Source organism: Thrips palmi, unplaced genomic scaffold (assembly GCF_012932325.1).
Source record: "Thrips palmi isolate BJ-2018 unplaced genomic scaffold, TpBJ-2018v1 HiC_scaffold_18, whole genome shotgun sequence".
NCBI classification, from domain to species: domain Eukaryota; kingdom Metazoa; phylum Arthropoda; class Insecta; order Thysanoptera; family Thripidae; genus Thrips; species Thrips palmi.
Window position 1 is genome coordinate 18,157,016 of NW_023144627.1, and position 20,993 is coordinate 18,178,008.

Below are 20,993 nucleotides of genomic sequence, written 5' to 3' on the forward strand. Positions count from 1 at the left end.
GCTCACATGTGTTGCCTATAGCAGGCTGAAGTTGAACCCCGGTTCGTCATAGGAATTTTTCTCCGCTAATCTGGCAACACGTCCGAGAAGTGCGGGCTTCTGCGCAGGGCAGAACTTTGTATCTCTTCAGGTAATCGGAGTGTACTTTCCAAGGAATAATGGAGCCAATTAAAGCACAAGCGTTGAGGGTATTGTGATTTATTAAAAAATCATCTAGAAGCACTCAGAGATGATGCCCTGGACCTTGGGCCAGTCAGCGACGATCCTCTCGCCCAGCTTGGTGGTCTCGGCCATGAGGTCGTTGATCTCCTGCTGGGTGATTTTCTGCTTGCAGGCGCTGATGTCCTCAGCGGACTTGTCCTTGTCCTCGGAGCAGGCGGCCTTGGCGGTCTTGGCGGCTGAGAAGATGGTCTTGTAGCCGCTGACGATGCCGGTGATGTCCTTGACGATGGTGAAGCTCTGCAGGGAGACAGGGGTAAGGAGACGATTCTTCTTTGCTATTCGACGAATGTGACGTCATGTTTGTAAAAACGTGAATTTTGGCACGTTCGCCCGCCTGTGATCTCACATTCGTTTGAATTCAAACTAATGTGAATTAAACGGCTGTATCACGTTCCAACGAAGGTCTCATCGAATTCAAATGAACGTGACAAAGTTCACATGCGTCTCATTCAATAAACAACACTGGAGTACGGCAGTCTCGCTCCAGGTTGCTTTTCACTTACGTTGGTCAAGTCCTTGATGCACTTGATGTAGCCACCGAGCTGGTGGGCACCCAGCTCCTCCTTCTGGGGGGCCGCAGACACGAAGGCCTACAAGCAAAGTGACGGTTTACTCTCCCTTGCGCTTACGGTTCCTCATTTTACCCCTCTTTCTCCTCACTCAGTGTCATTCTCGGGGTCTGCTTGAAGCTTACCTGGGCGCAGAGCAGAGCCGCGAGGGCGACGACGACAACCTTGCTGACCATGGTGGCTGATTGCTGTGAGATACTCGAGCAACTGACGCATCACGGGGTCCTCGACCAATTTATAGGCCCGCCGACGCGAGCGCGGTTGCCTTCCGATCCCGATAAGCATCTGAAAACACTTCAACTCATTTGCATGCATGCAATGACAGCGATTGCGACCTTTAAAAAAAAGGCTCTCCACCAGAAAATGCGAAGACTCTGACCGGTGCACTTCGGCCTTGATGCGAAGTAGTGGCGTCCGCTCTGTGCTCCACGTCGTATCGGGTACTCTCTCTGCCTGAAGACCAGAGAGAGAGAGAGAGAGAGAGAGAGAGATGAACGGGTGGCTGACGGAAGGAAAGAGGGAGACAAAATAAAAGAAGTTTGGTTTACAGCCTCGGACAACAATAAGCGATGCCTGGTCATGGCGCCTGGACAGAGAGAGAGAGAGAGAGAGAGAGAGAGAGAGAGAGAGAGAGAGAGAGAGAGAGAGAGAGAGAGAGAGAGAGAGAGAGAGAGAGGGAGAGGGAGAGAGGGAGAGAGAGAGCGCGTGGACCGGGCGGGGCGCAGGACCACGCAGGACGGAAGATGTCATTATTACCCGGGAATAAATCTTTGGAGGACGTTGCGGCCCTCTAATGTTACACACACAGTGTCCCTTTCACACACACACACACACACACACACACACACACACACACACACACACACACACAGAGAGAGAGTGAGCCTTTCTGGCCGCGCGGTGTGTCTCGCTCGCATCCCTTGCTTCCCCACGCGGCGCCGGCGCGGCAATAATTAGAACTGTTATAATAACAATAATTAATTGTTATGGTTTTCTATAACAATCGGTGTTGGTGCGGTCTGTCTCGCTCGCTCTCCCTCTCGCCCAGTGTCGCCAGAGTTAAATGGAATGCGCGTAAGCCCACGGCCCTCTCTGGGCGGGCCTTGGCCCTGCCGTGGCGGTGCCGTGCCGTGGCGGTGCGGATCTATAAATTTGACGCGCTTACCTTTAGGCTCCTTTATATCACGAATACGGGACTGTAAACTTGGAGCCAACTCCCCCTCTTTTGGCGTTCGCTAACGACCGGGCGACCGGACGGCCGAAGCAAGGGCCGAACCGCCTCGCGCTCGGCGGCGGGCTTGACGCGTTCGTCGCGAAGTCCATGGCTCCTGTTTTTACTTGGCACCGACCATAGAAGACTGAAGAAGGGAATGAAACGGGAGATAAAGGAGGAAACTTTGCACTTGTTTTCTGCGGCTCCATTTGGGTTGGAAAGGAGAGCTAATGCTCGATAACAAATGCCGCCTTGTCACACTCTTTATAGACAGCTGGCGTTGATGTGTGTGTGTGGGGGGGGGGGGGAGGAGGAGGAAGACGTTCGTGAGTGCCCAGTAATGTGCACGAGGTCGACGCAAGGCCGTGGCTCCAGTTTGTGTGGAATTGTAGGCATAGTTGAGGAGTGAGTTGAGTTTATAATGTCGATAAATCACGCTCCGCTCTGCATATGCCGTGAGGCCGTGAGGCCGTGAGCTACGGCGCGGTGTTATAGTTCATATTGGGGACGGCGCGCCTTGGCTGCGCCTTGGCTGCGGCTGCAATGGTTTGTCACTATTAATTATGATGACGCGGTGCGCTTCGCCGTGCCGCCCCTTGGCGCCAAAGTTTGCAGGTGGCCGCCCGGGTGAAACGCCAGGGGTGGAACACGCGGGTCCATGTCGCAGTGGCCACGTGGTTAGCGACGTCGACTTCCAGCCGCTGATCTGCAGGTTCGAGTCCAGCCGAGTCCAATTTTTTTTGTCGTTCATTCGGAAGGCTGTGGCTCCACCGAGAGGGCCTCGATCGACCCGATCCGAATGGGCGCGCGAATATCCTGCGAGTAATTAAGGCAGCGCCTTCCATAAAAGTGAAGAGGCTGATCAAAGCGGTGGGCTTTCGCAGGAAATGACGCGGATTAGGGCGTGCGAGGCGCGCGGCGCGGCGCCCTCTCTGCATATGAAGGCATTCGTAATGAGAGGAACCGGGCGCGATACTGCGCGCGCTGCGCACCGTCGGGGTGGGGGGCGTCTGGGACGTGTGCAGTCCAGGATCACGGCGGTGTGTCGGATCCCGTTAATCGCTTCAAAGGGAATGGGTTTAGAAGCGCCCCGGGCCGCGCCGAGTGCCAAACAGGGCGCAGGCGCAGGCAGTGTGGCAGTGTGGTGGTGGGGTCGTCAGCAACCCGACGGGCTGACGGCACTGCCACCCTGGGCGACGGGTCTGCCTGACGGCCTCGCGGCCCCGTCGGGGTAGACAACCCCTACCCTTACTCAGATAATTCAAGGGGAAATAACTCCAGCCATATTTGTACACCAAAATTCATCAAACTTGTAAAATTCACTAAACTTCATTGAAATTCATATAATCTTATTCTTCTCAAAATTCAGTAGTTTGTGCCTGAAATTCATCAAAATTCAACTGAAATCCACTGGCTTTGTACACTGAAATTCACGCAGTAATTTCCCCTTGATTTACTACTGCAAATGAATTTTCATGGAAAATTCAAGTTAATTATCTCAGTTCAAGGAACGACTTTTTAAGGGTGTTACACACGATGCGCGACCCTCACGCGTCATCGGCTTCCTTGCGGGCTGCGTGAAGGCTCTTGCGTTCCTCCCGGGCGGCGCGGCCTCGGGCACGGCGTCTGTGACAACTCCGGCCGATATCGCTTCCATCCGTTGCCAAGGCCTTGGCCAAGACCGAACACACGGGGGATTTGGGCCTGACTGGCCTCGGCCCGCCTCGGCCTCACATGTCGGGCCTCATGAAATAGCCCTCAGAATGAAGACTGAAGCGGCCGCCCCACCCTCCCTCTTGCTTGATCCCCGTCTCGACCGCAGCCCCGGCCCCGGCCACACCAATCCCCAGGTCCTCATTCGGTTGTTCCCGGACACCTCGATCTATTTGAACGGCTGGGTATAGGCCAGTAAAGTTTGGTAAAGGACGCCTTCGGTTTAGAGATTGGACAAGGAAAAAGAAAGTTACTTAAGTTGCGGATATGTGGGGGGTGGACTTGCTGGACGGGGTGGACGGGGTGGACCCGGTCGGGGTTGATTGTCGCGTTGATGGCTAGCCGAGGCCGAGGCGAGGCCGTCCCCAGCCCTGCGGACCGAGTCAGACTCGGACTGCCAGACTGCGTGGCGCCAGACACTCCGTCTCGTGTGTCGCTCCCACGAAAACAGTTTCAAATCTCAGTGAAAACAATAATTATTAAAGCAACACAAGAAAGTGGTGAAGTATTGCGGTTTGTTTTGTTAAAATTACAGGTTGCAATAGAGAATTTTTTTTTTTTTAGAAAAAATTTGCATTATTTCTAATGTGAAAAGTATAACGGAGTTTCTTTTGTTCAAAACCGCGCGTTTTTGTTTGTTTGGTAAAGTCCGCTTCGTTAACAACAAAAAGTCCTGTTGGTCAAACAGTCCGGCTCCCCCCACCCAAGTTCCGCCCTCCGCTCCGCCTCGGCGACGGCCTCTGCGTCCAGGACCGCCAAGACCGGCAGGACACCTCCCCCGACGAATCTCTTTACCTGGCCCAATCGCCATCAACTACGCCCCGGCCCTCCCACACGTATGCCGCATCAGAGAGAGAGAGAGAGAGAGAGAGAGAGAGAGAGAGAGAGAGAGAGAGAGAGAGAGAGAGAGAGAGAGAGAGAGAGAGAGAGAGTGGAGGCGGCCCCCCAATCGTGTCCCCAAACTATCGCCATTCCGTGACTCTAATTCTGGCCCCTCAATGTGGCCCAGGGACTTGGCCGGCCACCTCGGCGGCCACCTCGGCGGCCTCTGGGGGGCGACCGCCATGGACCGCCACGCCGCCGCCGCCGCGACCGGGGTGGACAATGAGGACGAAGGAGACAAAAAGGAACGAGAAACATATTGGTTTGCATCGATGTCACATAAGTTTGAGGGTGGGCGTGGGTGCCAGGCCGCGGCCCCGCCGTGTCGCTCCCCGGAGAACCATTGCTCCTGCTGAGGTGGACAGCCCTCTGATTCCTTCTCATTGGCTGACCGCGCGGCCGGAGCGTCCCCCCACCCTCGCGCTGGCCAGGCTGCGCCCCCGGCGGGGCCCCTCGGACTTGCCCGCAGCGCCCCATCCCCCTTTATCCAACGCCACCAAAGTGGGGCCTCCGCCCGCCCGTCCGTCTCCAAGGTAAACGGTCACTTTCGAATGTTTCAACATACGACGTTTCTTTCATTAGACAACGAACAAACAATGAAATGACAACACAAATCGCTGATCGTTGGGCGTAGGGGTGTAAATCCCCCGGGAATTCCTTGGAGGATACGACTTATAGTCTCTTCGTCTTTGGATCGGATAAGGATTGTGACATTTTGAAAAACACAAAAAAGTACTCTCCCGGCGTTTCAGCAAACCGACAGCCAAGCGTATAACAAGAGCACTGGAGACGGGTTATACATTGTGGAACACCAAAACGCCCCCTCGAATCGTGTACGCGTGGCTCCCTTTTGGGTTGAACGGGCTCGAATGCCAGAGTTTTTGTTTCGTGTTTCGCGTTTCTTTTCCCGCCCCGCCGCGGCCAGACGCCGTGACAGCGTTGTCGTGATAAAACGGCGCGACACTGTTCGCGGTTTTAGACAAACTGGATCCTCTGCTTTGCACGCCGGGCGCAAACAGGCAGCTGGACGCGACGCGGGGCGGGGCGGTCGGATTCCAGCGTGGGGTGCCTTGCCGTGCCGTGCCCCGGCCGCCGCTGCCTGGCCCGTTTTAAGTACAAGGGATATAAATCTTTTCAATTTCCAGGACCTGGACCGCCGCAGGGCGGCACCCCGCCATGCCCAGGCCGTGCCCAGGCCGTGGCCGCCGAGGGCGACTGTCGTTTTGCGGCTGTCCGGCAACATGCAAACGCGACCTGAGATAATCTCTCTCTCTCTCTCTCTCTCTTCTCTCTCTCTCTGCTCTCGCTCTCTCGCTCTCTCTCACTCGCGTGCGTGACTTGAGCTGCAAAAAGGGCGCGACGCTCGCGGAAGGGTTTTCGTCCTACCCTCGGCCGAGAGGACTACTATCCGGACTGTGAAGCACACTCTCAGAAACAAAAAAAAATGTTTATTCAAGGTTTTGATTGAAATTTTCAGTCAGATTAATTTTAAATCAGATAATGACCCATTATTTAAAATAAAGTGACAGTCGATTAGTTTTCTTATGCCTTTTTTTAAGCCTATCTACGACAGTATGAAAAAGAAATCCATAGGTTTTACATGTATATTTGTCAAAATCCCATTGTTGGCTTGAATGTGGCGTTCACATGTTAGGGCCCCCATTTTCGTTGCGGGCCCACGTTTGATTCCGACTGGGCGGAGCTCTGCGCGTCAACAGGAACTCACGCACACACCCACACAAAAAAGTCTTTGTCGAGGAGAGCCCCTTAAAGCCGCGGCGACGCCGGGGGCCACGCCACGTAGACTCCGCGGCGCCGCGCGAGGAGCCACGACGAAAAAAAAGGGAAAAAGACAAACAATCCCTCGGTGGAGGCGTCGCACAGTGGGCCAGAAGACCGGCGGAGGCGGACAAAGCTCAAGGCGCGTTTTGAGCTCCAGAGTCGCTAGACAGGCCTCGAACCGAACGTGTGACCCCACCAATGGATTCCTCGTTCGGAGAGCAATCCATTGGTGGGGTCACACGTTCGGTTCGAGTCCTGTTTAGCGACTCCGGAGCTCAAAACGCGTCTGGAGTTTTGTCCGCCTCCACCGGTCTTCTGGCCCACTGTGCGTCGGCGGTCCCCGGCCCAAATTTACACGGCCGCACGACGCGTCGCGCGGCGTAAGTATATTTCACGGCGCCGAATTTATTCCGTTTTAATCCCGGCGGGCCGTCCAGGTGTGGTGAGGCACAATGGTCTCCTTTACATATAAGTTATAAACGCTGTTAATAAAACAAAGGCCGTACTGTGTCTCTGTCCACCTTGGGCCGCGCGGTGCCGCGGCTGCCGCGGCCGGGGCCGTTCTTTGCCGGACCCCTATCTATCTGTCTCCCTCCGCCCACCGCGGCCCGGTATGTGCGTCCTTTGTTGCGACCAAGTCTTCTAAATCTCCGCGGCGCCCGAATAATAATTGTTTATTCTGGTGAGGGTATAACGACGGCGTCCTGTTCTTTATTCGGCGAGCTTTCCTGCCGGCACACTGTGCCACGCCGTGCCACGCCGTGCCACGCCGCCATCGGCGGGGCTGTCCTTTGGGCCCGCTTTGTGGCGGAGGGGAGCCGAGCCTCCAGTGTAGTGGCGCGAGTGTGTGTGGTGCAAAGACGACTCGGAACCAAAAAAACACAAAAAAAATCACCAAAAACAAACAAAAGTCAAAACAAAATTAAAAATTAAAAACAAAATCCAAAAAGCAAAAAAAAAAAAAAAAACACTGACAGAAAAAGAAACAAACCAAAAACAAAATAACCCCTACAAAGATACAAACAGGAAACAAAATAAATTGTTAGGATACGCACTTGGTTTTTGGACTCTCGAGTAAAAGCTAGCTGACACCTTTATTTGTCTTGTAGTTGTAGTTTTATGTTTTTAAGTAAAGGTATCATCTGCTAAAAAAGAGAGACAGGAAAAAGCTTCCAAGATTAATTAGATCAGAAAAAACGCGTCTGCTGCTCTTTGGTCATCCTCCTCAGTAACTAACTTCAATTTCTCTGCAGAGAGGAACTCGAAAACATTATACAGATAAGGGTAAAAGAATGTTGGTTCACTTCGGTCTGCAACAGGTGTTTACGGTTCCCAGGAATAAGCACACGCGTCAACGACTCTCCTGACCAACGATGGGGGGCCGTTTTGACGCGTTCAGTGACACAGCCACAAGAGGGCCGACGCGCGCCGGGAGATAGCCTGGCGAGGTATTTCACGACCAGAAGCGCGAAAAACGGAACGGCAGTAGGCAATTTCGGTCGAATCCACGTCTCTAGGAGCGCGCCTGGTTCATTTGATGCCCGATACAGACTGAGGATGGCGTCGATAAGATAGACTACCGGGTATTGAGGCCCTTAATTGCAGAGGTGTGTTTGTGTGTGTGTGTGTGTGCGCGCGCGACCGCGTGTGCAAGTCAGCCGAAATCAAGACGGCTCCCCATTGGCTGAGCCCCGCAATCAGGACGGAATGAGTTTGATCAGTATTCTGGGACTGGCCCCGACGGAGAATCGAACCATCGCCCTTCAAGTCCGCTAGGCCGGTCCGGCGCAGGTGACTTCGGAGACGACCCCTCCACTTCTGGGTGCCCTTCGTGGGGCCCTTCGTGGGGCCCTTCGTGGGGCCCTTCGTGGGGCCCTTCGTGGGGCCCTTCGTGGGGCCCTTCGTGGGGTCCTTTGAGGTGCGCCCCCTCCATCTCTGAACACGCCCCCCGTGGGGCCCTACATAGACTGAGAGTCGTTTTCGTCGCCCTGTCTCTCTCGCACTCACGGGGCGTTGGGCGTGACGAAAAGGTGGATGGCGACGGAAAACAGGGATTCCAAATGCAAGCACGCGGTTGCACACGCGCCGAGGCAATCGCTTAGCTGAAGTGCCTTTGAGTCCTGTCGCCGAGGCCGGCTAGACCACTTGAAGCGAGCGAGCGTCACACTCAGATAGAGAGAGAGAGATAGAGCTACCGCCAGATCGCGTGGACCAATCACTGTGCCGGGCCACGGCGCGGCCCGCCGACTGATTCCAAAGGACTCGTTTTGCCGCTGTCTCTCTCGCACTAATGAGGCGTCCCGAACGGGTGCGAGAGAGGCAGAGCAGCGACGAAGTGACTCTTATGAATCACTCAGTGCGACTGTACTTCAAGCAAACACCTTGGGCTGATGTGTTTTGGGCTGAAGTGGTTTTTCAAAAATTGTTTGTGAGGTGCGTGGGTACTGTGAGGTGCTTGCGGGACCAAACCACGGCAGGGCAGTGCCGCTGGCCATACATCAGCGGGGTCGCGGGTCCTGTGGGGTCCTGTTGTGCCTGGACGCCTGGACCCCGGCCTGGGCGAGCCTGGGCCTGGGGGACGCGCCCTTCTAAAGGGCCTTCCCCGCCCCGCCCCGCCACGCCCCGCCGGGCTATCCAGTCGGCGAGGACTCGTCAGCGATAACAACACGCAGTCCCAGCTTCCTAATTCGCTACCCCACGGCCCCTGGACTGCGTCCGAGGTCCCCGGCGCCGGGCCGCCCCCGGACCGGTCGCCGCGGACGCCACCCAGTGCGGCACCAAGTCCCGTAAATCAGATGGACTTGGTCACTGAGCTACTGCCGGCTACTGCCACCACCAAGGTGCATGCGACTGCGCCGCCGAACGCGGTCGGGTCCTGGCGCGGGGCGGGGTGGGGCGGGGTGGGGCGCCGTGGTGAATTAGTTTCTGCTTGGCCACCCCTCCCCGCCCCTCCCCCTGGCCGCAATGCCAAGTGCTGCCGTCGTGGTGTTGACAATTATTACACGCAGACGCACTCCACTGGCCTCGAGGCAGGCAGTGGTACTGTTACATATTTCTTTCTTTTTTTTTCGAGGCGCCGTTGCCGCCTGCCGAGCGCTGGGTAGGCAATTCGACGCACGCGCGCGCAGCGCGTTGCCTACCCGGTGCTTCGCAGGCGGCGTGACCTCGCATCTCCGCCCTCACCAGTGTTGCCACGGGAGGCAAACAAAACAAAACATAAATTCCACGATTGACCGGGGTTGAAAGCGTTGCCAACCCCAGTCCGCCTAGAAGGCAATATCTAGCCGTCGCTCTCCAGGCGTTGCCTAGTAGGTGGGCTGAGGTTGGCAACCCTTCTGACACTGGTGCGTTGTGGGAAATTTTCTGCCTCCTTACGTTGGCCACACTGCTCTCCCCCCACTCGTCATCCGGGTGGGATTATGGCCCGTTAAATAATGCGACTTCTCCCCCCGCTCGAATCGTGCGATAATTTGTGCACAATGTAGAAGTTGCCAGTGCGTCACCGCTCTGCCGGGGGGAGGCCGGGTGCAGGGCGGAGCGGGGCGGGGAGGCCCAAAGTGGCTCTCGTTTCAAGTTTTGCGGGCGGCGTCCCAAAATCTGCGCGCCACTGGGATGGACGAGAATGGGGGAAGGATCACCGAGCGCGCGGCGCGCAGAGGCAGCGGCCGGGCTAGATAGTCTTTGCCTCTGGAAAGTTGGCAATGATTCTCGCACCTATTCGCAGCGGGGGCGCTCGCCGGGCCGGGGTTGGCTGGGTGGCGACGCGAGGCACACACGGCTTACTAGCTGAACTCGCTAAGCCCGCAGAGCGACAACAAAGACGTCACACGCCGCGCCACGCCATGCCGCGCCACGCCACGCCACGCCGCGCCACCGCGAGCCCAATTTCGCGACGAGCACCTGTGAGCACGCCGTCTCTCTCGCACTCACGGGGCGTCGCGTGCGGGTGCGAGAGAGACAGAGCCACGCTGTGCGGAATTAGTAGCTACAAGCCACGCGGCAGACACCGTACCACCAATACAAAAAAAAAAAAAGACACGTGCGAATACTATTCTGCTTGCGGCATTTCCGACGCACTATTGAAAATTTCTGCGTACGACATTTAGAGTGTAGGCCCGCGCCACGCCGTGCCACTCTCTCGCGCTAAAGGGTTAGTGGGGCGTGCTCAACGTGACGATGAAGTTTGAAAAGCCGTTCGGCTTACACTCAGCATCGCGCGGCGACGCGCGGCCTAGCGGTTTGCATAATGTCATAAGACCGCGGTGTTCTTCGCTCTTCCCCAGGTCGCGTGCGGTACGCCCTGCGGTACGCCCTGTGGTACTCCTCAAATTCACCTAAGTCTGCATTTTTTTTTCGATACCTCGATTCAATTTTTGTTTTCGATACCTCGATTTGAATTTTGATTTCGATACCTTGACCTGATTGTTGTTTTCGATACATTGACTGAATTTTTAATTTCGATACCTTGATTTAATTTTTGTTTTTGATACCTCGATTGGGTTGATCCGTCCTGACGCGAAGTAAATACGACAGCAAGACGAATGTCGTTTTTTGGCGAGCCCGACATGGTGCTGTTTCAATGGCGTCCTTCCACCTCGCCCTGTTCCTGTCCGCCTTGAACCCTGGCCGGGCCATCCTCCCCCCCCCCCCTCCCCGACACGCCCTGCCCGCCACTGTGGCCCAGCCGGCCCAGCGCACGTCTCACGAGTGTAATAATCCTGAGCGCAACTCGAAATCCGCATAGTGGCTTGATGTAAGTGTTGGTGTAACCCCCGGCCGCGCGGCCCCGCCTCGCCCCGCCCCACCCCGCCCCACCCCGCCCCGCCCCTGGCGGCCCCGAGCTCCCCAGTGTCCACCGACTGGACTTTGCATTGTGTAAGCCAAGAGATTAAGACCGGGCAGCGTGCTGGGGAGCAGTAGTGTCCTGGCCCCCGCGACCCCTGTGGGCTGCCCGTCACGGTGCACCCCACCCCGCCCCGCCACGCCCCACCCCACCCCGCCCCGCCCCGCCACGCCGCGCCCACTGCGGTGGCATGAGTCCGGCGTTTCCAAAGCCAACTTTGCCTTTCCAGCCTTACGTCACGTGCTGTGTTTCTTTGTGGCTAATACCCGACCCTGGATTAGGCCCCTTTGGCGAGCGGCATTTCCCGTTATCGCCAAAACTCGACGGCGCCGGGGTTCGAACCCGTGACCTCGCGGCTGGGGCCTCCCTTTCGGCGCGGAAATGTAGCTCTCAATTTAAATGTATTCGTTCTGGAATTCCGCTCCCGGTAACGAATACTTTTTCAGCAATTTTTTTGGTCATCACCTCATTGTTATTTGGACAAAAAATTCTTTCAAACTGTTGTTGAAAATGCCGTACTGTTCACCGAGACTTTCTGATACACATTAATTGGAAAATATGCTAAATTTTGATGATTGCTAAATATTGATGAAAGAAGTGCCTAGAACAGAGAAGGCCTCGGGTGAGTTGGATAAAGGCCCATGCCCGATGATGAAGGAACAACAGGAGAACGCTGCGATTCCGAGGGATCGGATTTCATCTCTCCGTCTCTGTCGCACTCATGGGGCGTCCCGTAGGGGTGCGAGAGAGACAGAGCGACAGAGTGACGGTCGTTCTGAATCGCACAGTCGAGGCTCGTGTCAATCCGGCAGAAACAAAGGGTTTGTTAATTCGTGAAAGTTTGGCATCGCGTGGTGCGGGCAGAGCCGCGCCTCTCCAAGAAGAAGAAGAAGAAGAAGAAGAAGAAGAAGAAGAAGAAGAAGAAGAAGCAGGAGGAGGAGGACAGCGGCTGCACTGTGCGATGGCGCCTGCGAACGGACGGATAGGCCACACGCTCATCACATGTGCATTGTGTTGCCTACCTTGCAAGGCTGTCCACCGTAAGACGAAGCGGATGAAGATACAGAGAGAGAGCGAGAGAGAGAGAGAGAGAGAGAGAGAGGGGGGGGGGGGCGGTGGCTGGCAGTGCGGCGACGGAAAGCCGGCCGAGGCAGCCGGGAAGGCAAGGCGAGGATTGCCAACACAAACACGCGACTGAGGGATGGCTTTCGGCTTCCCGCTTAAATATGAAAATTATTCCTTGCATTCCATTAGCATTTAAATTGGCAAAGTCATTAGGTATCTTTATAGCGGGGCAGAGGGACGCTAAACGTGCAGCAAAGGAAAGGGATCGTGATGAACTTTAATTCCCGCTATTTATTGGCAGGCCTGACAGTGTGGGCGCCATGTTTGCCAACTTCGTCATTTCATTAGTATCTGCCTCGGACGCCAAGTACACCGACGATTGGCAGCCAGATTCGCTGGAAGTGCGAAGAACTCGCTAATCGTTTGATTTATTCCATTTTACCGCCCTTGGTGGGTCAATCTCGCTGCTATAATCAAATTATGAGAGATTACGCAGAGCGGGGCGAAGTCGCGCGCGGAGCGTTCCGAACTCGTGTCGCCCGTCCCGCGCATTTGCTGATGACCAGTCCTTTGCGTCGACCCACTGATTGGCTTGGTCGCGTTCCAAAACGGCGGAAAGTGACAGCAGAAGCGTATTCCAGTGCCTACACCATTCCATTGAGCTCGCTTGCCGCTGCAGAGTGGAGCCCCTTTAAGATGCGCCGGTCGCCTGGCCCACTGTGCCACACTGGAAGCGGCCAGTTGTTGGCTGGAGGGTGCTTTTCTCCAGTGCTGTTGCCGCAACGAGAACATGCAGGCTTCAATAACCTTGTGAGCAAACGGCCCTTGCGATTATGATCGTGTGGCGGGGGGGCGGGGCGGGGCGGGCGGGGCGGGGCGGGGCGGGGCGGGGCGGGGCGGGGCAGCCGGGACAGCCAGGGCCGGCGTTTGGCAGGAGCGCCCGGAGAATTCTGAGGATATATCTCATTTGATGGCGGCGCACGATTATCGGCTGATCTATGGCTAGCGAAGATAATGGCGTCACCAGCGGCAACGATGAATAGCACAGAGGCGCGAAGCGAGCGAAGGACCCACGGGTCCGGGTGGGCCAGCCCAGGGCCAGCCCCGGCCGGGCCCGGCAGGCCGGGCAGGGCGGCAGGCGGCAAGCCCGCAGCCAGCCAGCAGCCAGCCAGCAGCCAGCCAGCCGGCGGGCTGTGAAGTTGGGAATGTGGACAGCGGGGCTCACAATGCTGCAGGCCGGGCGGCCCAGAACGCCGCAACGCCACGGCCCGGCCGCCGCAGTTACCGCCGCGCGGACCGCACCCAGAGCCGCACAGTGGGCCAGAAGGCCGGTGGAGGCGGACAAAACTCTAGAGGCGTTTTGAGCTGCAGAGTCGCTAAATGGGACTCGAACGGAACGTGTGACCCCACCGATGGATTGCTCTCCGAACGAGGAATCCATTAGTGGGGTCACACGTTCGGTTCGAGTCCTGCTTAGCGACTCTAGAGCTCAAAACGCGTCTAGAGTTTTCTGGCCCACTGTGGGCCGTGTATCTGGGCGGCCCGGCCCGGTGGCCTGGCGCGGAGCGGCGCGGAGCTACATGTGTGTGGCATTGTCTCCGCGCGGAGCGAAGCGCGGACCGAATGCATGACGATAGTTTCGGCCGGGAAATTCTACTCCGTTCGGAAAAGGGAGCAGTGTGTGTGTGATAGAGAGAGAGAGAGAGAGAGAGACTCACAGAAGAGAGGGGAGGGGGAGGGGAGGGGAGGGGAGGGGGAGGGGAGGGGAGGGGGAGGGGAGGAAGGGGGGAGATGATTGAGACGCACGTGGTGGCAGGAGCAGAGCGAGAGTGTGAAATTCAAGAAATCAAGGTTTGTTATTTTCTGCGGGACGCTTGACGGAACTGCTTTCTGGCGCAGTCAAATTTTGTGTGTGTGCGTATGTATGTATGTGTAGGTGTTTTTTCGGGTGGAGGGAGGAGTGGAACGGGGAGGGGAGGGGGAGAAGCAGAGGTGATTTACTTACAAGCGACTATCCGTACACAGGGCAAAAGTGGTGAGCCGCGAGGAAATTCAATTTCACACCTGTCATCGCGGAAAGCCCTTCCCTTCTGCCGGCAGGGCCGGGCGGGGCTGCAGACTGATTCCGGGCGACTCTGTCTCTCTCGCACTCGAGCGGCGTTCCCTAGAGGTGCGAGAGAGACAGAGCGGCCTGCCTGCACGGCGCCTCGCGCTGCCGCTGCTGCCTATAATCGCTCCCCAGTGATTTATCGTTCGCTTGACTCCATTCTCTATTCACACGTCAGAGGGTGGGTTAGCCAGGATCAATCAGTCCGCTGTGAGCGATTGGTCGCGAACAATCGTCCCTCTCTCTCTCTCTCTCTCTCTCTCTCTCTCTCTCTCTCTCTCCCTTCCACAGTCTGTTTCGCTCTCTCTCACGCTCTCTCTCTCTCTCACGCTTCCGTGATGTTTTGTGTTTGGAAGTGAGGGGTGATTACTATGAGAATCAGCCTGGTTCCCCACTCACCATTTCCCGAGTCGCTTCGCAAGCACTAACACACGCCGCTCTCTCTCTCTCTCTCTCTCTCTCTCTCTCTCTCTCTCTCTCTCTCTCTCTCTCTCTCTCTCTCTCTCTCTCTAGTTTTTTCTTACTTTAACGGCCAGGTTTGTGGGTGGTATGAGAAATTTTTGAGTCGTGTGTCTAATTGCGAGGCGGAGATAAGCAAGGGGGATGAGCATAAATAAGACTGGACTCATCACAACGGCCCGGTATATACACACAATCCACCTCCTCGCCTATAATTTGTTCTCACAAAGACACTAGGAACGGTATAATGTCTGCTTTTAATGGCTCGCCGCTCTTATATTTTATTATTTCCATTATTTTTTTCCCTCCTTTTTATTTCCCCAACGCGTTTCTTCATGGTGCGGCTCGGCACGGCCCGGCCCGCCGCCCCCGTCCTTGATATACAGTCAAGTACTTCCGAAACCTGGATGTTTTTCTGTCGAGATGATATCCTGCTGGGACCGCCGCGTCCATAAGCAGGCCAAACAAACCGTCGTGGCGCGCTTTTAAAATTCATTTTCGCGGCAACTGCTTCTTTCAATTACTTCTTTTATTAATTTTTTCTGTGTTCGCAAATCTGGGATGACAGACCTTTGTTGTTTCGGATTCCCAACGGAGAGATGGTGGGTGGCAGTGCTCTCAAAAATCGCCTTCTAGGCCGACAGCCCAGGCCGCGGCGCAGTCTCCGAAGAAGACCGGTGGAGGTGGTGAAAATTCCGGACGCGTTTTGAGCTCCAGAGTCACTAAACGGGGCTCGAGCCGAACGTGTGACCCCACCAATGGACTGCTCTCCGAACGAGGAATCCATTGGTGGTGTCACACGTTCGGTTCGGGCCGCCTGCGCCGGTCTTCTGGCCCACTGTGGGCCGCCTGAGCGACGCAACGCCTCCGGAATCCGTCTGCCGGACCGCGCCACTTCGGGGAGGCGGGGCGGCCGGACACACACTGTAAGTGGTCGAGGAACACAGTGTAGCAGCAGCGCGCCCATCATTGCGCGGTGCAATGATACATAATACGGCCGGCCAGCGGCCGCTTCCGAGTGCGCAGTGTGTCTCTCTCGCACTCGCGGGGCGCGCCGTGTGGGTGCGACAGAGACAGAGCGACCGCGCGGAGCCAGCCCGCAGGCCCCCGGAGCACCATTAGGCGTAAGTTGGGTGCCGTCAGGACACATGCTCTCTCAGTGGGCCTTATATCATGCGGGCTAGCGCCGCCAGCACCGCCAGCACCGCGGCCACACTGCAATGACCACCTCGCCGTGCACGCAGATGCGCCCAGTGTGGCCACAAGGCAAAAAATTACCCACGATGCACCAACGTCCAAAGGGTTGCCAACCTTTTAGCTACCTGGGCCTACGTAGACGGCAAAAGTGGTAATACGATAGTCTCAACGAGCACGCCCCTTGAGCTTTTGCCAGCGCCGAACTTGGAACGTGTCTGACAGTGAGCTAGACTGGAAGCAGATCGGCTGAGCCCCGAAAACGGATCGACTAAACATTTCTGACAGTGACGATCTCGAGCTCGAATGGAAGGCTTCCGCTGCCGAGACCGTGTGTGTGCGCGTGTGTGCGTGTGTGTGTGTGTGTGTGTGTGTGTGTGTGTGTGTGTGTGTGTGTGTGTGTGTGTGTGTGTGGTCCGCTGGTTCGTCGTCGAGAAGGGGTTGCCGGGGTGGGGCCTTCCGTCGCCGCCCCTCGGCCGCTCGCCCCGCCCCCTCGTGTCCACCTTGCCCGTCGCTGACCGCGCGGGGCGGGGCGAGGCGGGGTGGGGCAGGGTGGGGCGGGGTGGGGCGGGGCGGGGTGCGGCGGCCCTCCGGGTTGAGTCCCCGGAATGCAATGACGCAATAACAATAGATAAATACAGGCGGACCGGCCCCGCTTTAAAGCGACAGTATTTTTAACCGACGGAAGGAAGGCCTGGCATATTTATGGCGAGCACGCTGTTAATTCGCTATCTTCCGTTGCGGGAGAGAGAAAGACGCCGTGACGCGGTGACAGGGACCGGGAAACGTTCGAGGGGGGGGGGAGGAGGGCAGAGGCAGGGTCCAAGACACACGGGGACAATGATACACGGCCAGGAGAGAGAGATCTGCCATCAAAATGCAAATTTTAGTGATTTCTTCGCTTGTTTCCTCCCTTTTTTTCTCCCTCCCACCCCCTTGTCGCGGGCCTCGGTCCAGCACATTGTCTCTCTCAGGACGTGTTTCTTTTGTTTCTAATGGCGGCCCTTCCGCTGCCCGCCCTGCCGCGCCTGCCCTTCCAAAGGGCCTTCCACTTCCAAAGGGCGGACGGAATGAAGATTAAGCGACGCACCGCGAATATCTAAATCCGGTCGCGTAAATATTGTTAACTTTTGTTATTAATGGCGGCCGAGTGGAGTGTGTGTGTGTGTGTGTATGTGTGTGTGTGTGTGTGTGTGTGTGTGTGTGTGTGTGTGTGTGTGTGTGTGCGTGTGTGTGTGTGTGTGGTGACGGCGAGTCGCGCGGGGCGCTCCGTTTTTCACTCACGATTTAACACTGTGAGCGATTCGGTCGCCTCTTCGGGCCAAGAAGCGTGCGCGCTTCGAGGAGCCAAGGAAATCGGGACTCCGGGACTCCGTAGTTTGTTCCCAAGTTTGAATATGACCCGGCCGGCCCGGCCGGCCCGCCGCCGTGGCAGTGGCGTGGCAGTGCCGCCGCCGCTAGATGTCGCGCCGGTCGCCCAGTAATTCTTCAGTGACTTGTTCTGATTTGCATTACATCGGACGACGGTTTAGCGCTCGGCCCCGCCTCCCTCACTTAGAGCGCCGCCGTCTCCCTGCGCTCTCTCTCCCCCCCCCCCTCTCTCTCTCTCTCTCTCTCTCTCTCTCTACCTGCGTCACTAGGAGCAGCCACCTGCATCGAAGCGTATCTATTCACCAGCGCAACACGTCTTCTTCGAAAAAACAACAACAATAATAAAGACCACTACAAAAACATGAGGAACTTTTTCTTTTGAACGCCATTTGATAAGAGTCGTAATTTTAGTATGAAAACATGATACACTTCGGAATGGATCCTTCTCAATTCCTTCAGGACACAGCGCCAAGTGCAGTGCGTTTCGGGGGTGAAATAACGAGACCTGTCTTTATTTCCCCGCTGCCGAGCGATTCAGAAAAGTCCGTCGTCTCATCGCTCTGTCTCTGTCACACTCGTGGGGCTCTCCGTGAGGGTGCGAGAGGGACAGAGCGACAGAGCCCTTAATATCCTAATTGATGCCAAGCCGCGTACATCCGTCGGAGACGAATCGGCAAAAGTCCGCAGCGGCTCGCAGAGGCGGGGGCGTAGCGGAGCGTGGCACAACCCCATTAATATGGATGCAGTTGAGGAACAGCAGGGCGGTGACGGCGGGGCCTCGTCGACACCGGTCCTAGTTGTACCAACAAAACTAATCACTAATTCTCAGCACTTTTGATTAAGGCGCCCCGCGTCACTAGCGCCACCTGGCGGGGAGGAGCGTGCACTGGAAGGGGTCCTCCAGGCTCGGCAAGCCGTGCTGCAGACTGATGATTTCAAGAGTCGTCGCTCTGTCTCCCTCGCCCTCTTACGAGCCCCGGACAGGTGCGAGAGAGATAGATGCTCCGGTTAGCCCGATGGCGATGCACAGTGGGCCAGAAGACCGGTGGAGGCGGACAAAACTCTAGACGCGTTTTGAGCTCCAGAGTCGCTAAGCAGGACTTGAACCGAACGTGTGACCCCACCAATGGATTCCGCGTTCGGAGAGCAATTCATTGGTGGGGTCACACGTTCGGTTCGAGTCCCATTTAGAGACTCTGCAGCTCAAAACGCGTCTGGAGTTTTGTCCGCCTCCACCAGTCTGGCCCACTGTGCGTTGGCCCGACAGGTCGCTCCGCGCACCGCACCGCCTTGCCGAGCTCAAACTTCCCGCCCCGCTTTTGAATCACGCGCGGATTACCTCATCGTCTCGTCGGCCGGGCCGGGGGCCGGGCCGGCAAACAGCGAATGGGGTGTCCGGGGGCTTTATTAGGGTGTAGGGTCGGCGGGGCAGGGCGGTCCGGGGCGGTCGGGGTGACGCTGACGAGGCGGCTGGTTTACATCATCAACCTGTTGAGGTCCGTCAGCCTGTCAGCGCCATGGATCACAGGGGAGCGGCCGGGGCCTACACCGGAAACTCCACCGCAGGGCCGCAAACGCCCACCCTTCCCCTCCCCTCCTCCTCCTCCCTCTCCCCTTCCCGCTCCCCTTTCCCCTCCGCGTCCCCTGCCCTTCCCCTCTCCTTTCCTTCCCCTGCCCTTCCCATCCCCTCCCGTTCCCTCCCCCTTCCCTCCCACTCTCCTTCCACTCTCCTCAGTCCTCTCCCTCCCCCTCCCCTCCAGCCGATCCTCTTCCAAGGCGATGACGTGTTTGATTCCATTATCCCTGGATCAATCACAGGCGTGCTTAAGAGCGATGGCGGTCCTGTCTCTCTCGCACTGGTGGGGCCTTCCCTGCGGGTGCGAGAGAGGCAGAGCGACGTCGGGTCACCTGGTATCGGCAGCGGCCTCGACGTGTGGAGGCCGCGGAGGCCGTGGCGGAGGAGGGTGGCACCAAATTGAGTGGGAATTGGATTAGCGGAGACGAGGCCCCTGTTGGCATAAAGGCAGCAGACTGATTCCGAGAGTCGTTTTCGTCGCTCTGTCTCTCTCGCGCGCTCGTGCGGCGTCGCGTGGGCGCGCGAGAGAGACAGAGCGACGACTCTCGGAATCGGTCCGCGGCAGACTCTTCATCAAGCGAGACGGCCGCTTTCTTTAGGAAAATCGGGGCGTCAATCTACGAGATGGAAGTTAAATTTGCTTGGAAAAGTGCGGGGTTATTTTGCGGGGGGAAAGATCACTGATCCATCTTGCTCACTCTAAATGTCTTACAGTGGCTTCACCACAATGGTGGAGATTTCCTCACTGAGGAAACCTTACAAACCATTTCAGGCCTTTACAATGCAAAGCAGTTGGTTAGAACAAAGTATTTTGAGCATACATACGAGCTTCCAAAGAAAATACTTCGTAATTTACGAACTATTTCTTCGTATAACAAAGTAAATGAGTTTGTACGTATGTGTGCTCAAAATACTTCGTAAGGATTTAAGGATGCTCCAAAGAAATTGGAGAAACGACCCGTAAAAAAATGGAAAAGAAATTGGAGGCAGACTGAGGGAGGGTTTCAGCCGGCCCCTGCCTGCAAGGCAGCTCAGAGCAAAGTCCAAACACGGTTCGCAACCCTTGCGGCACTGAAGCACCACGGAAATTTCGGCCCACTCATGTGACAACACTGATTCCCGTGAAGTGTCCTCCAGCTTGCCGCACCCCGCCAGCGGGCCGCCACCCTCTTCCCCTCCCCTCCCCTCCCAGAGGACCATCACTGATGCTCCGCTCGCCGTCATGTTGCGCAGACTGACGCCCTTATATACTGGAGCAATTAGGCTTAAATGGCTCGCGTACACACACACACACACACACACACACACACACACACACGGCAGAGTTCCCCGCGTCAATTGATTCGCTATTGCCACCAACCGTTGTCCGGGTACGCGCGCTGCGCGGCGCTGCGCGTCCGCACTGCCGGCCACCTGGACAACCTGCGGCACGGCGCGGGGTGCGCGAGGCGCGTCGTTTGCGCGCCAGGGGGCGTTCCTAAACCACGTGGCTCTTTCCGCACCACTCGGCCGAAAGTCTTGACGCGTTTTGAGCTCCAGAGTCGCTGAACAGGACTCGAACCGAACGTGTGACCCCACCAATGGATTCCTCGTTCGGAGAGCAATCCATTGGTGGGGCCTCACGTTCGGTTCGAGTCCGGTTCAGCGACTCTGGAGCTCAAAACGCGTCCGGGATTGCGACCGCCCCGGGCCACTGTGTAGCCTCGTCACGGGGCGCGCGGCTCGCCGCTTTACGGATGGCCCTCAATTCGGCCTCCCCTTCGGCCGCCTTTGGCAGGGTGAGTTGAGGCTGGCCATCGCGCGGCTGGCTGCCTGGCGGGGCGGCCGACGGGCAGGGCTTTTGGCAGGGGATGGGTCCGAGCCCGGCCAGCCAGGCCCGGCCAGCCAGGCCCGCCCGGGCCGGGGCGACAGAACTATGGTGCTGGCGTCGCGGCCTGGCATGTTTAGTGTCGCCCCGGGGGCTTGCCGTGGACTTGCCGTGGGCTTGGCGTAGGCCA

The 20,993-nt window shown here is 57.0% G+C and overlaps 1 protein-coding gene across 1 annotated transcript; it reads right to left on the reverse strand.

The window, feature by feature from the left end:
- Positions 1-182: 182 nt before the first annotated feature.
- Positions 183-1,077, reverse strand: LOC117644466. Its single transcript, XM_034383974.1, has 3 exons — positions 917-1,077; positions 726-812; positions 183-459 (listed from the first exon to the last, which is right to left on the reverse strand). The coding sequence occupies exons 1-3, from the start codon at positions 965-967 to the stop codon at positions 214-216; spliced, it is 384 nt and encodes a 127-aa protein (XP_034239865.1). The 5' UTR covers positions 968-1,077; the 3' UTR covers positions 183-213.
- Positions 1,078-20,993: the final 19,916 nt, after the last annotated feature.